The 15,837-nt window shown below is 45.8% G+C and overlaps 5 protein-coding genes across 5 annotated transcripts; 2 read left to right on the top strand and 3 right to left on the bottom strand.

Moving 5' to 3' along the window:
• Window positions 1–406: 406 nt before the first annotated feature.
• On the bottom strand, window positions 407–2,181 carry N7446_008053 (uncharacterized protein; the record flags this gene model as incomplete). Its single annotated transcript, XM_058516798.1, has 4 exons — window positions 407–1,035; window positions 1,091–1,671; window positions 1,733–1,854; window positions 1,894–2,181. 4 exons carry the CDS (start codon window positions 2,179–2,181, stop codon window positions 407–409), a joined length of 1,620 nt encoding a protein of 539 aa, XP_058370444.1.
• Window positions 2,182–2,896: 715 nt separating this feature from the next.
• On the top strand, window positions 2,897–3,532 carry N7446_008052 (histidine phosphatase family protein; the record flags this gene model as incomplete). Its single annotated transcript, XM_058516797.1, has 1 exon — window positions 2,897–3,532. One exon carries the CDS (start codon window positions 2,897–2,899, stop codon window positions 3,530–3,532), a length of 636 nt encoding a protein of 211 aa, XP_058370443.1.
• Window positions 3,533–5,617: 2,085 nt separating this feature from the next.
• Window positions 5,618–7,144, top strand: N7446_008051 (uncharacterized protein; the record flags this gene model as incomplete). Its single annotated transcript, XM_058516796.1, has 1 exon — window positions 5,618–7,144. The coding sequence occupies one exon, from the start codon at window positions 5,618–5,620 to the stop codon at window positions 7,142–7,144; it is 1,527 nt and encodes a 508-aa protein (XP_058370442.1).
• Window positions 7,145–8,182: 1,038 nt separating this feature from the next.
• On the bottom strand, window positions 8,183–9,248 carry N7446_008050 (uncharacterized protein; the record flags this gene model as incomplete). Its single annotated transcript, XM_058516795.1, has 3 exons — window positions 8,183–8,212; window positions 8,263–9,050; window positions 9,107–9,248. The coding sequence occupies 3 exons, from the start codon at window positions 9,246–9,248 to the stop codon at window positions 8,183–8,185; spliced, it is 960 nt and encodes a 319-aa protein (XP_058370441.1).
• Window positions 9,249–11,236: 1,988 nt separating this feature from the next.
• N7446_008049 (uncharacterized protein) lies at window positions 11,237–12,209 on the bottom strand (the record flags this gene model as incomplete). The annotated part of the gene is made up of 4 exons (XM_058516794.1): window positions 11,237–11,551; window positions 11,606–11,860; window positions 11,915–12,083; window positions 12,139–12,209. 4 exons carry the CDS (start codon window positions 12,207–12,209, stop codon window positions 11,237–11,239), a joined length of 810 nt encoding a protein of 269 aa, XP_058370440.1.
• Window positions 12,210–15,837: the final 3,628 nt, after the last annotated feature.

Here is a 15,837-nt window from a genome sequence, read left to right as displayed (position 1 = left end):
CTAATGTTGAGGAGGTTGAGGTACTGAATAACTTACCGTCAAAAGGGCACATGTGAGGCGGATGACACTGACTGTTCGTTCGAAAAAGCAGGCGCAGTTGCATGAAATAAAGTGGAAATTCGAAAGAGTCTCTAACCTCTCCGGCGCCATGTATAGCTCATTGGTCAAAACTATTCGCAAGGACTTGTGGCATCCATCCCACCCACCCTTCAATAATCGTATTGGACATAGATTGAGTATAACACCGCCGGTGTGTCTTGTTGTTGCCTCCACGGCCGGGCGGCAACCTGATTTGACTCATGAGCGATATCATTAGTCTATTTAAAAAGAGGGTAGTTTTACAATTTGACCCGTCGCTCTGTACTATATCACAGATAGGCTGAACAACGATGGCTGTCAGAATATGCTATTGCCCCACAGCTCCAAACCAGCATAAGCCTAAAATGCCACCCATTACAATCGCCATGGCTGGGGGCACATTGAACCATGCACTCCCTGCATATGTTACCGCCGCGACAACCACCCACCATGGTTCCTTAGCCAGACTCTGTCCGTCGCTTCTGTCAGGGGTCAAGTATCCAATCTCCCACAATCGGTATACAGCTGTGAATACTAGTCCAACTGCAGTAGCATTCACTCCTCTTAGAAAGTCGATCACATACTTCTTCTTCCGCAATACACGCCAGAAACTTTGGATTGCAACGGCCAGCGTGATTCCCGGAAAGAAGATTCCTAAACCGCCGAGAAATGCACCGAAGATGGTCGGGAAGCGCGAGCGCTGCAGTGCTAGCGCCCCTAAAAAGACGGCGAAGTTGAAGTTAGGACCGGGAAAAGCTTGGATAATGGCAAGGCCGATCAAGAAGTCTCTACTGGAGACCCACCCGGGATCGACGACATAGGAGCGTAAAAGGGGAATGACAACAGGGCCTCCACCAAAGATAACAGTGCCAGCAAGGTACATATTGGCAAAGAGGTCGAGGACAAGTGGGGGTGTGGCGAGCTGGCCTCTGGCAACAAGAATTCCGATGAAGAAAGCTAATCATATTAGTGTTGACTCTCTGAAAATTTATTAGGTGGAGTGGATGCACACCAAAAAAGAGAACCATGACCAAAACTCCGACCCGAATCCGAATAATGTGATGTTGTGAAGGATCTTCAGCGGACTGTGTTGGCGTTGTAGTATTGATTGAACTCTGTGGTAGTCCTTCGATTCTAGGATCCGGCCTTCTCGGTCGCGTCGTCTCACTCCTTTGCGCGGTATTCTCTTCCAGGGTTATGGCGGTTATGGAGTCCATGCCCGTAGGATCCCCATTTGTCACATCCAGTTCCTGTGAACGAATATGTCTGTTCTTCCAAGCGATCCTCGCCCTTGAAATTTGTTGATATAACCATCCATCCCAGAGGCTCGTGAGGAATCCACCGATAATCATCAGCACGGGAAAATACCAGAGTGCATTGTAACAAAGACCAGCACATGCGCCAAAGATCACAAGAATCCGGGATAATTTATCGCGAATGGCTTTTTCAGCCAACTGTACGGCCGCAAGTGCAACAATACCTACTGTGGAGGCGTTGAGGCCGGAAAGCAGGGAATAGACGGGTTTGGGAAGCGTTTCACTGATATTTTGCACACCAAGTGAGAGGGCATACATGCCAATTGCGCCAGGAAGACTGACAGTGTTAGTTGAAGATCAAAAGATGGCGGGCTTTGTAGCATAAAGGTTTAGATCACCTCCAAATGAAAAACACAAGCATGGCAGGAATAAATCCTGCATGTAATAAGGCTAGGCAGAAAATCATCTTCGTGCTACCGGGACCCGGAAGGCCCTGACAAATAGCAAAGAGTTCCTGATACTGTGAGATTTGTTAGGAGCTCCTATAATATTGAGACACCGCCAGCTTGAGGATATATAAGGAGAATCGTACAGTCTGCTCATCTACCCATTTTTCCTTGCCGCCCTGTCCCTCCACGAACCTGCCATGTAAAATCTGGAAGTGTACTGGTGGCCCTCCGAAGGCTGTAAAACCTAGATCCCATGTACGCAGAAAGACGTCCAACAAACGCGTTGATAGAGGTTTTTCCGGTTCTTCATTTTGCCTCAAACCCCTGTGGCTGTCCCGTTTGTGGTTCAGCCGGGCCAGGGAAGAGAGGCATTGCGAAAGGGGGGAGAGGAGTGTCATACTGCTTTCGGTCGTTCAAACGTTCATTTAACAGCTGCGTGGATCTTGCGGTCAATTACAGATAGCAAGATAGATAAGGGGGATAACATCTCAAACGTGAGTATCGATCTGAATACCAAGCCAAGATGTTTAGTAAGCATCGACATCACAATAAAGTTCAAAATAACCAATCAAGATGCGGCAATGAGGTACGTGTCATACTACCGTCTGAGGGCATTGGGAAAGCCTATTCGGACGGTGAATGTCATTGGGCGGCTGTGATTGGCCTAGATAATGTCGGACTCCCGTTGAGGTTTAGTCTTCAAGGTCGATCGGTATTGGCACTACCAAATTTGGGATTAAAAAGACGAAACTTATAATTTCGAAAATATAATGATTTCAAGGATTGAAACTGAGCAACATACTCCTAAACAGAAGGAAAAACATGGAATGAACAAGGCTAGCAGTGGGAAATGATATATTTTACGTAGGACTTTCGATAATCTAGATCTCAACTTATCGACTTTAATATTATGGCATCTTTCAGTGGTTTTATTGCGACATACTTAGGAGCGAAGCGACAGCTGAAGCATACCATAATAGAGTTTTAGCCAGTGGGCGTTGCTGTCCCACCAGCAGCATCGACAGATAGACAGATGTATAAAGAGCGCAGGCTTTGTAAAATATTTCGCAGTCGTGTTATCAACACATAACTTTTATTTTCTCTGAATTTCTGATGGCTGCACAAGTCCGCATTGTCCGCCACGCGGAATCTGTCCACAACGTCTCTAAAGACTACACTCAACGTGACCCGAGCCTAACACCGCTCGGCCTTCAACAAGCTGCTCAGCTTATTCACGATTTTCCCTATTCCTCCCGGGTCGCGGTAATCATCACCTCTCCGCTACAACGCGCTATTGAAACCGTACTGGCTGCCTTTCCGCACGTACTGGATAAACGCTATTACGATCCTCACTCGGGGCAAGGCATTGAGAACGGCTCGTTGCTCATTATAGACCCAGAACTACAAGAACGGAGTGCCTTCCCGTGTGACACCGGTTCCTCTCGCAAAGTTCTGGAGGCGGCCTTCGGTGTAGATTTCAGTGATTTGGCGGAGGACTGGTATATAAAGGAGGGTCTGTACTCCCCAGATGACGATGCTGTGAAAGAGCGGGCAAAATGCGTGAGGTCTCGTGTTGCTGAAGTAGTGGACAACTTGAAGGATATGGAAAAGAGACAAGTTGTGATTGTGACACACGGTGTTTTCATGAAATACTTGGTCGAAGATCCCGAAATTGACCTGCCAAAAGCTGGGTGGAAAAGTTACACTGTTGGCAAGAATAGCTCTGGCATTATCCTGCTTCCGGTTTAGAGAGAAAGAGATCGACCTGAATAGTATTTAATAATATAGGAAAACCCCCTGGGAAATCCTTCTGAGAATACTGTTGAGATAGCAGTGTTGGATGCGAAGACAATACATACACGCCTACGGAGGTGCATTTCAAAAGTTCTGTGTATCGCATTGTCTATAACCACAACAGATTAGGGCTCGGGCCACTTCCCGCAAAACTAAAGGATCCAGGCAATGAAGGCCTCGAACATAGTGGTATCCGTTAAACCGCGGTAGACACGCGAGAGAACGACCCTATCCTAGGCATACGCAGGCAATATCTGATATCGGTATCGTGGCGGAACTATGATGCTTGCGTAGGGGCCACGCTAAGTGGTGACTAGCTAGTCCGCCTAAACCCAATCCTTTTAGCACATCGAGATTTATTAACGTAAACTAGATGATATAACTGAAAGTCCGATAACTTGTGTAGATAACATTCCCGTAAGTCGTCATTTCGTTCCTTAGTTTGCTGTCGAGTAGTCTTTCTAGACAGATCTTTAGCGATAAGGGCTTTTCTAATGCTAGATGTTGACAAGGTTATGGAACTCATCCTAAAGGGAGACAGACATCTCATCTAGATAGAGACCGAGTTTTTCAGATAGGTGGTTGCACAGCGCCTCGATCATCAGTGGTGTTACGGTACTTCTCCGGCCTATTCGAGTCGACGATGCGTGGACATCTCCAAATTGTCACAAGTTTCTGCGAATATTGATGATCGTAACTTGCTTTATTCAGTTTTTTCGGCCATTTGAGATGCGCTTAGTGACTGGCTCTCTATTATATCACGGATGAGATGCAGCTTTGAGGGAGGTAGTCTTAGAGCCATATTGCTAGGCCCGACGTTGGGTGATGCCGAAGAGCAACCCATGGGCGACAAAGGCATGTTGTTAGTGATGGACAGAAAGGAAGAGGGGCACAGAAGTAGCATGTGTATAGTAGTTTCGCGTAAAATACAGTAGTCTACATAGGTCCCACCGGCGTCATGTAAAATACAAGACCTATTCTAGGAACCGAGAGATCGACCACCTTACCGTATATAGATTAGCGTGTTCCAACTTAGGGTTCGGGAATTCATACAAAAGAGAGTAGTGGTAAAACTGGTTTCGAATATTACTCTACCAGATCGAGTAGAGGATCAAATTAAACAGCCGAGTTGTTATGAAGGACACGGAATAACAACTGACTCCCCTGTTAGTTCTTATTAGCCTATAATATAGAATTAGCAATGCTAGCGCAAGGGCGGGGACGTAGTGTCTCTAGTAAAGATAGGCAGTGGGCAGTGTGCTCGAACTTACTTTCTCCCCTTTCTCCATCTTAACGAAGGTCGCTTTCCCATCATACTCAAAGATAGTGTCCCAGCCTGCCAACGATCAAACATGTAAATACCGTCTCTGTAAGCAAAGCTCATACGTGGCACTCGTCCCACGCTCGCTGCGCTAAGGGTCCATTACGTAGGACTGGAACCCAGTCACGCAGGGACGGCGCCTGTCCGTGCGCTGGGGAAACTATAACAAACTAGTTCTGGCCCACGTGCCCCAATCGCTGTAATACTCAGGTTTCTGATTAGGCAGTAGCACACTCAATGATCTTAAGCAGCAAGTGGAGAAAGAAAACAAGGAGTAAAGTCTGTTTACAGTAGTATAAATGATAAAAATCTGATCCAAAGCAAGCAGTCAAAAAAGAGAGAAGGAAGGCTTGATAAAATAGTCGCTGTAGTCGCTCTTCAGTATGCTTCAGTTGGCAATACCTCTGGTATCGCAGCATTTCCGAAATTTAACAATCAAACGTCGTGTGACAAGATTTAGGTGAAGTGGCTGTTCATTCTGTCCCGGGTATTCTTCGGCTCATACTTGCATCGATGCCAAGCCTTTGGCTTAGCTCAACGCTAGTGAAATCCAAAGTAGTCACATGTAAACGGAATGTCGGCTCGAAAAGCCGCATGGACTTCTGCGTTTTCATTGAATACCAAAACTTTTGTAGTATTTATAGTCAAGACAGACCCCTTGAGTCACTCTGTCTTCAACCTTTTGCCAACTTCTTCATATTGAGTGACAAATCTGAACTATGGAACCATCGCGTTATCACGAATTCATATGGGCACAGGTCAAGCCTGGAAGGTGGGAACGAGGTATTGATGAAATCGAACAGTTCTACACCACGTTGGCAAGAAGGTTCCAAGGTACTGGCAAGACCTTTTTTGCCATGACAGCCCATGTCTCTTTCTCCGTTAGGAGAACTCAATCTACAATCGAAAGCAATGAGCTGCATGTTACGAATGCGTTGCAAAAAGCGTGGTTGCGTCTCCGATATGACCACCCCACAATTGCGTCATGGGTCGAGTACAATCGCGAGGAAAAGAGATGTAAGAAGGTCTATGAGACAGTTCCGGAATCGGAAAATATTCCTGCATCTGCCTGGCTGAAAGAAACTTTCCGAATCGTTTCCACCAGTCAGTCATGCCAAGATTGGTGCAATTCAGATCCTCCTGTGCCCAAGCTACCAACTTTGTTTCTCATAATACAACCTACTTCATCAACCAACAGCAAATTCTCCGCTGACATTGTTTTGCGGTCACAACATGATATCATCGACGGCATTGGGTCGCTTCATTTGCTTAACAACTTGTTCAAATGTGCACGCACTGCTCTCGACGATACAAACACCTTCCATATACCCAACTTTGGCGATGAATGGATGAATCTCAGCCCACCGTTTCGAGTAGCAGCTTCCATTCCACCTAGCTTGACGGTGGAACAAGAAACGCGATTGAAACGGATTCTGGAGAAGAATGCCTTGCTTCGGCAAGGCATTCAAATTGCCACAGTTCCTCTTCAATCCGAGCAACTTGTTCCCGGCCGCCACCAGCGAGTCTCATTAAATCTGGATTCCCGTCAGACTCAAAAATTGCTCATCATTTGCAAGAGCATTGGCGCTAGTGTAACGCATGTATATCATGCTGCAATTGCAGTCGTTCTTCGCGACGCGCAAGAAAAATATTATGAGGAACGCAATGTTCGATATATCAGCTACTCATTGATTAATGAACGTGCGCATTGCAAAGCACCATACAATACGTCACTACATGCGGTTTCTGTGTATCACTCCGCCTCTGGTCCGAGCCTTGCCATCGATTTGACAGTCCCCGCCGCTGCCCTAACCGATCAAACAAAGGACGACAGAGCTTCCGAATTTGTCCAGGTAGTTGAACAGGTCAAAGACTACTATATCGGAATACGGAATGATCCAGAACATATCTCTTTGATTCCGTCATACTGGAACCTTTCCACTCCGCCTTATCCTGACAACTCACATGTTCCGCCTATTCCTCTGCCGAACAAGGCACCTTCAGTCTCAATCTCTAGTTTGGGGGTGATCGACAACATTATATCCCCAACACATGGTCGGTTTGAGCTGGATGAGCCTTGGGTTACGGGAGAGGAGCTCGGTACAGGATTAGGCCTTTTCCTCGGTACTTTCCGTGGCTGCATGAGCTTAAGCGCCGCATACAATGATGCCTGGCACAACGAAACTGAGGTCATGGAATTTTTGAGCAAATGCAATAGCCTTGTGCTTGAGGCTTTGGGGGTGTAGGATGGTTCTGACGAGACTCGGCGCGAAGTAACAGACTGGGAAAGGTGATTACAAAAAAAAAAAAAAAAAAAGAGTTCGTGGCAAACAGGGAGCAAACTTCGTGTATTTCATCTCACCCAGTTTGGCGCGTATTCTGATCGGCACTTTCTTTCCACTTGGTAACTGTAAGGCATATGCGATCTAGTAGAACTCCAATGCGCTTTTGACTTAATGAATGCACAAACATTCGTTAACTAAAAGCTCACATGTTGCTACCAAATTATATTCTGAATCCAGTAGACCAATTGGGCAAATTGGTCAATTCCTTTTTCCTGTGTCACTCAATGGCCGTGACGGCTCGGTCGGGAGTCGTGAACCAGAGCAGACATGTTTGGTGCTTGACAAAGCGCGGTAGATACATAATGAAGGTAGGTGGTATCGTTCTCTGACTGAGTAGAGACGGCGCTTTGCCTAGGAACCGGGAGTTCCTAGTAATACAACTACACACGGGCCACAATTAGTTAGCCCACATACGCTAAGGCTTTTGGTTTCTAAACCAATGATCACTGCGCGTGGGCGTCCAATCAACAGTATCCCACGTTCTGGTGGACTGTCCGAAACTAAAGGAACTACGGAGCGAGTTACGAAGGAAGGTGGGGGCCGCGTTTAGTAAGTTGAGACGCTACTGAGAGACTCGAAGAAAAATAGGAAGAGGTAAACCTGACAATGTTTCCACGGTGGTTTTACGAGTCTGTGGTGATGTTAATACTATTTTACACTATTTATCTGTTTCACCTTTGTCAAACTGCACTTCCTTCATTCCAAAATACATTTTACAATTTTCTCAATTCCTTACTGTAGAATCAATTTGTGAACTACTTTGGCTGAGTACATTTAAAGGAAAAACAGTCACAAGTCGAAAAATTGATTGCGCAAGAAATTTCCGAAAGTTCGGGGATACTGGATGTGATTACACCCCGCCACCCGGCGATTTCTCGCTTGTCATGCCCTTAAACAAGTTACAAGCTATCAGCGTTCATGATAGATCACGGGAACCGATCAATAATAGATAGGAAATTGCCCGAGGAACTTCTCAGTATGTCAGCGCGTGTCACCTGTTATCTGCTGGGTATACGTACCTGCATCGGATCATTGAACCGGAGACCGATATCCAAAGAGCTGATCTTTTTTATGTCGTCATCCTCCAGGTCAAAGGCGGTCGATGTCAGATTTAAGCGCATCCGCTCGATGCTGGTGCTTCTCGGGATGACCAAAATGCCGCGTTGGGTCGCCCACCGGAGAAGCACCTGCGACGGCGCTTGTTGCACTCGTTTGGCAATTGAAACAATAGCCGGATGCTCCAGTAGCGATGAGACTTTTTCCGCTGCGCTCTTTTCGGACTTTGGGTACGACAGGCCTCCAAAGGAAGAAAAGGCAATGACCGCGATGCCATTCTCCTGCGCAAATTGGACCAGCTGATTCTGAGCTAGGTACGGGTGATGCTCAATCTGCAAAGCGGCAGGCGGAATCCGTGCATAGCGTAGAAGATCCATTAACAAGGAGCCCGAGAAATTAGATACTCCAATGCTTTTGACAGAACCGTGATCCACCAGCTGTTCCATTGCCTGCCAGGTCTCCTGTATGCTGGCCGTACCGGGTTCCACACGATTCTCTTCATAGAACCATCCGGGAGGATAACGGATTGCTGGCGGGACATATTTCAAGGCAATAGGGAAATGCATCAAATATAGATCGAAATAGTCCACCTGCCAGTCCGCCAGCTGCTTTGAAACGATTTCTTCCACTCGATGTGCTTCATGATAGGTATTCCAAAGTTTTGAGATAATGAATAGATCCTCTCGTTTGACTAACCCATCTTTGATTGCGCGAGTGATGCCTTCGCCGGCTCCGGCTTCATTCCCATAGTCTGTGTTCATCTGTCAGCGAAGCGCAAGAGTATCAACATGGTAAGGATTGCAATACCGCAAGCACCATCGAAAAGCCTGTACCCAGCTTTAATGGCATTATAGACAGCGTCGGCGCAGGAGTCATTTTCGATTCTCCAAAGGCCAAACCCAACCAAAGGCACCGTCTGGCCACCACGGCCAATCGAAATTGTTTTCATTTTGATTGTACAAATAAAGTACGGCTTCCACAAACTATTGGAATCAATTTAAATTCGTGCAGGAGAAAAAATCGTAATAAACCCTGTACAACGCACAGGCGCTTCTATTATACGCGAGGCGCTGGAAACAAAGTTAGCCAGTGAAGATCACGCCTTTCCGAATCTGGTCCCCGCGCATGACTCACCGGCATAAAGTTGGTACAAGCATAATACAAAGCTAGATCGCTCCTCGAACCTTTGGGTTTGAGCTCCGCACTACCACTAATTTCGCTTGGACCTTCTGCGAATTATCATGATGTCATTTTGCGGCGAAGAGAAGTCTGTAATGCCGATGCTCATCCTATCTCCGTCTCTACCTTATATTCTTCTTAGCCAATACATGCATGGTAGATCTAATGGTTAGGCAATTTCTTGCATGCATTCACGTTTACTGCCGAGTGTCAATTAAGTTATCAAGAGCTAGATGCCCTTCGATGGTGTGATTCGTACACTAATTGAAAATGGACAACCTCATTGCAACTCCAGCTCATAGAAAGATATTTGGGATTGCTACTGGTTGAGAAATCACTAGTATCTCCGGATGCAGATGAACTCAAAGGCTTATAATGAGTTCTACTCTAATGGAGAGAAAGGTCCACCAGGGCTCCTGGAGCTCTCGAAGTTCTATCTAAGAGAAGGGGTAAATCGGGCTATACGGTAGTGTTTCGCCGTCTTTTAGCTCCATAGTATAATCTATTAATTCTTTAAGGTAGTAGGATCTTAGTATTTTAGGAGCGAATACGTCGCGGTATACTAGTAATTTGCTAGGAAGCCTCTTACATAAAGTAGGCTAAGAGTAAGCGTGCTCACTAATAATAGGCGTACGGCTAGCTTTTTCACGATTCTTGAGGGTATCTTCTTCGTGGTAGCGCTTAAGCGTATTATAGATTGTCTTACGAGAACAGCCGAAATCATTAGCTAATTTCACTTACGAAATACCACTCTTATAAGCAAATACAAAGGCTAACCTTTATATAGCAGTAAGCTACGCCGTTTTTCTAATTTTTGCATCAATTTTCATTGCAATTGGAGCAATAGGGGAGGTGTAGGAAGAAAAATAAAAAGGTGAGTTGGTTGCCGGGTCAAATTGTAGTGGGGCATTGGGTAAGAACATATGACCAGTATCTGTAGATACAGTGGTGTATCATAAATATTTGACCTCCAGTACTTCGGGCTCTAACCGCCATTTAGACCGCCTACTATATCAGTCTATTAATCCTTAACACGCTAGTACACACGCTACATGTCAACGCATTTTAAAGCATATTTCGTGATTTTCTTATTCAATTATGCCTTCCATACGCCGGAAAAAAGCCTGACTACCTTACTAGAGCTAAGACATATGGTTTACATACTACCAGTAATTTTCTGCAGGCAGTAATAAAAGTGGGTCCTAGCCCGAAGTATCGGAGGTCAAATACTTATGATACACCACTGTACTTAAGGTTTGAATTATTCCGAGTGCTCTGGTTGTACTTACGAATTTTACCAGGGCGCGTGTACCGGTGTCACGCGGTAGGCCTGGTCCAATAGCACGGGTACCAAAGCCTCTCATCTTGCATACAGTTCTCAGGGGGAAGAAGAAAGGTTTCACTCTTTCCGAAGGATAAAAGGGAGATGAATTATGGTTTGAACAAGACAACTTGGCCAAATTTTAAAGGGTAACACTCACGAGAGGTAACAGGATGCTAATTCCTCAAAAGGAAATCGGCAGGGCGCAATTTATCAACACTAAGTGTGTCTGGTAGTGAGCAGCGATTTCGGAAATAAAGTCTCCCATACTAGCACTTCGGACGAATTAACGCCTTCCCCGCTTCTTTATTGGGTAAGTCTCAAGCTGAATAAAACTTACAGCACCGTCTTACTTTTAATGTCACAGTATATTCAATGAGAAGAATTGCTTATATTGATACGATACTCAGAGGATGTAATTCTCAAACGTTTGGTGGTTAGTTCCTTGCGTAAATGCTGAGCATATCAGTCCCCTTCCCGCTCTCGTACGACCTCTCGGGCTTGATATACCACTTCCTCTCGAAAGAACCCGTTCCCATCTGTTGGGCTAGTTTAGGATGATGCAGGATTCCATCACCGCCCTGAGCTAGTAGGTTCCAGTGTACGCCTTGCAAGGGCCATGGTGGGCCTGGATGACTGAGTTCTTTGAAGAGAGGAAACTCCAGACAAACCAGAAGGCCGCCCGCAAACAACAGGTCAGCCATACGCGAGGCCCACTGAGAACGCATTTCCGGATGAATAGCACAGAGAAACTGGCTTGGGTTAGCTTGTGTGCTGAGGTCTATAGGTCCCCGTGGATAACTTACAGTGTAGTCATAAATTACATCGAACTTCTCCCCTTCCGTGCAGTCAGATTGGAAGAAATCACCCTGAATGAAAGATACCGAGCCTCTTTCAAACTTATTCGCCCAAGCAGACCCGAAATTGTACGTTTGTGGCGTTGGGAGTTCTTTGTGTGCATACTCCTCTGCAGTAGAAACTCCCTTCGATGAGATCTCCAGCCCAACAGCATCGAATCCATGCAGAGCAAGCATAACCACATCGTAGCCTTTTCCGCATCCCTACACAGAGTAAGTTTCCTGCATTTGTGAGAAATAGAAAAGAAGACCTCTTACAGGTACGAGAATCTTCCTCCTCTGGCCGTTAGCTGTAATTGGGCTCAAGATGTCCTCTCTTTGCTCCAGAAGGTCAATCAAAGCAGGTGAGGGCATCCCTCTGTCCCACATGTCACTGTTACCAGTCTCCCATAGGTTGTTCCATGCATCATTGTGGTCCTCGATTCTACTGCGAGCTGTCAGACCTCTATCACTCTAGATATTGAACATGAAAAATTCCATACCTTTGTTCGAAGTGTTTGATCAGGCGAGACCGACCCTCGGGGGTCTGAAGCCATTCTGGCGGAGTCGTCATTTCAAGTGTCTGTTACGTTTACTGTTTAATGAGAAAACATAAATGGAACTCCTTAAGAATTGGGTGTCTGAGTCGTTTTAAGGCGCTCCCTTGATGTGGGGCAAACCACTCCATTTTTTTCTCAGTCACGCGGAGTTTCCATTTGATACGGTATGCCATATTTGTTTCCTTTCTAAATGGTGGACGAGCCTCTTTTTGCCAATGCATACACTAAGACGGTCTGCTTAGCGATCCAGATATATGTTTTCTTCCCACGTTTCTTAGTGCATGACGTCAGTGATAGTGGTCCCACGCGAAAGCCTTGGCGCCGATCGAGCCCCAAGTATAATTTTTTTAAAAAAACCGTAACTACATATATATCACTGTCCTCTTTAAAAAAAGATCACCCTAAGCTGATGTAGAAGGGATCCACTACCTACTAGTCCGATTTACTACCATGTTCCGATTTAGTGCCATTTCCAAATTTGGCCCCTACTCAGCTAATGGCTTCTGTGACTGTCGATTCAATATATAGGATGGCATATTTACTAAACGCCCTGCTTACGTGCTGTAGGAGTGAGGAAGTCTCGCCTATGCCTAGGATTTATCTGATCACCAGGGTTTTTCTAGATTAGTCTAGTTATTTTAGGCTTGCAGGTCAAGAATGTAAATTCTTGATTCGCGGTGTTGACATTCCTTAAAGTGTGCAGCCTACGAAATATTTCAAACGGTCGGCTAACACTTTGCAGAAATAAACAATTTGAAATATTTTCTGTTGAAACAGCTTTTTACTAGGTCTCTAGATTGTGCTTATCATACACGTACCGTCTTAGGCCTATTTTATATTCAAAATCCTTATTGCAGTGGTTGCAGTGATGATCGTTAAGGCCAAGTGTCTCTAAAATGACGTAGAAGGTGCTTATAGCGAGAGTAATGTTTCATTCTATGACATTAGAAGCAGCCTAACGGTTTGATAGGTTTTGGTGTAGGGATCCTCAGCTCTGGCAGTTCTTCCTATGGTGGTAGAGAAGGCGGCTAGACAAATAGGGAGACTAGAGCTTAAACACTATTCGCTATTGTGTCGTTTCTTATAGAAATCTGCTATTTAGTATACCGTCGGCCCCGGCGGGGCCCACCCTCGAGCACATCGCAATATATGCGGACTGCCTCTACGGCCTCGTTTCGACGCGTCCACTCCGCTTCTAACGATAGCGTTGTCGGCTAGGTCGTTAATTTTTCTAATAAATTGATAAAATTGGAGCACTGTGATTGGTCAAGTCAGAATAAATTTAGCGAGAAACTGAGACGTTTAAGAGAATTCAGTCCTATGTGGGAACGTTGAGACCTAAAGTCACGTGACCTATATCGAACTGAGAATTAGACAGCCAGAGAGCTCGCTTACCGAGTCTCTCTCTCCCCGCATCCTTTTCTCCATCAATAACGTCGACATTGCTTGCTTTTCTGTTGTCAAGAGAGTGGCCACGGCGCCTATCGACGCTGCGGTAAAACCCACGTTGATCGAAAATGACCACAAAGTCGCGAGATAGAGCAGAAGAAAGAGTTCTAAAAAGTCTGCTGTTCCATTCCTTGTACTGACTGAAAGGAGAGCAGCATTCCCAGGCTTGCCACAGGTCTCATGATAGAGTGTTGCGCCGTTTCACTTGCATCTGTCCTGATCGAGGCTCCATACATGTTCCACTCGCTTACACAATACGTTATGACGGGGAAACGAACTGGGAGAAATATGTCGTTGACGCTGTGTCGGACATTTACATTGATTGGAGGGTGAGTATGAACCTTGGAGGTACAGTTGATTATCAATACTGATTGAATCAGGCACAATGGGTTGCGAACCTGAGAGAGAAGAAGCCGGAGTACAAAGATAAACATGTGCCGGGTTATTACAACCTTGTTGTAGAGTACTATTTGGATTATAAAGGGCCATACCTGCTGGGTGATAGGGTCGCTTACACTGACTTTGCGATCTATCGATCTATTGATAACGATCGGAGAACGGGGACGCTTCCGGTATGATAACGTTAGGTCTCTATCAGGCCGCCTGCTAATTGTGTTGTGTTTAGTCGGTCTTGCCGGATGCTTTGGTCAATTTCAAGGTCTTTGAGAAAAGGCCTCGGATCGCGGAATATATCAAGCAGAATGAATAGGATGGATACTGGGCATATCCAGTTCGAGGACACTCAAGGCAGATCAATAAGATCGTAAAGCCTGATACAGTACATGTACTGTTGATCTGTGTGCTGTATATCAACATGTGAAGCCTTCCTTGGGCTTTTAGAGCGCCTTTCTGGAGCAGAGGCGTGTTTCGAGAACTGAGGCCAAGTTTGATAAACGACAAGCAGGGACTTTGGTGGTTGAATAGTTGTAGACAGACGCACAGGACGACCACGGTCATTATAAGCCGGATAGTGATGTTGTCTCCATGGTCAATTTTCGCGACGCACGAAGCACGAGCCTTTTGCGCTGGTAGGCGCCCCTTTTGTATTTTTCGTGGACTCTTAGGTCGTTTGGTCGATGTACTTCACAATGTCAGATACCCATCAATAGCCTCCTTTATGGAAGAAAAAGTAGAGTACCTCATTCTGCTGACTTATCGTCATGGCAAGATTGGCACTGTATGTGGGAACTCCGAAGGGTCCGGGGCCCAAGTGCCGTGACGCTATTCCTATTCTGGTATGTGGACATGTGGGCAAGTGGGCTGGTGTCAAACATCATGTCGCTGGTGGACATGGTAGAGACCTTGGCTTCTGGGGTTCGGAATCATTATGTGTTGGCTTTGCTGCTGTTTCTCGGCTATTATCAGCTATATGTAGCTCAGCGTGGTGTTTCCGTCTTTTAAGAGAGGGTTTGTGGGTAGCTTGTTAGAAACCCTGGATCCATAGTACTGTGAATTGGTGTCTCTGCTGTATGTTCATCTCCGCAAATTCAATATTGGCAGTAGAACTATCCATTGGCTTGGAATGTGAGGTCTGCAGACAGAATCAAGTTCAGGGGCACAGTGGCTTGCTCAGAGTAGACACCGGAGGTCCTGGGGGTCCGTGCGCATGTCCTGAATCCCCAGTCAAGCATTCTACATCAGCTTGGCTGCCTCAAGGAGGATAGTGATGTCTTAGAGGCATAGGAGAACTGGTAAGAAGGAATAAGAAGCTATAAGAACCGGAGTCAAAGCGACACCTGAGGCAGAAGCCAAACTGTTGGGAAAATAGCTTTCACATGTCAGAGTGGGGGCTGACATGTGAAAGACCCTCTCCTGTTGAGCTGCATTTCTATATCATAAAGATCATGGAGATGAAGCGGAGAGAGGTTTGAAGACGATAGGATTAGAGAATATAGATATCTCATATGCATAAAGCCACAGAATCCAACTGGTCCTGTGCGCCGGAGGAAACCGCGCGGGGAAGCGATTGGACCCGATACGAATTACCCACGTTCAAGTTTGCCAGGTTAGGGTCTAAGTTAGTTCCAAGTCATCTCTCAACAAAATGTGCCCTATTTCTTGATCTCTGGAGCTTCTCAGGTTCTTTTGTTCTACTACACCTCTCCCCTGCATAAGTGTCGTGAATCCATGACCATCTTACACCATTCTCTGTTTAAACTTCTTTCTAGCGTCTGAGTCCTTCTTTCCTTCAAC

This window comes from Penicillium canescens (assembly GCF_028828765.1).
Source record: "Penicillium canescens strain IBT 15451 chromosome Unknown utg000005l_segment0_segment0, whole genome shotgun sequence".
Classification (NCBI taxonomy): domain Eukaryota; kingdom Fungi; phylum Ascomycota; class Eurotiomycetes; order Eurotiales; family Aspergillaceae; genus Penicillium; species Penicillium canescens.
This window is presented reverse-complemented; position numbering and strand designations above follow the sequence as displayed.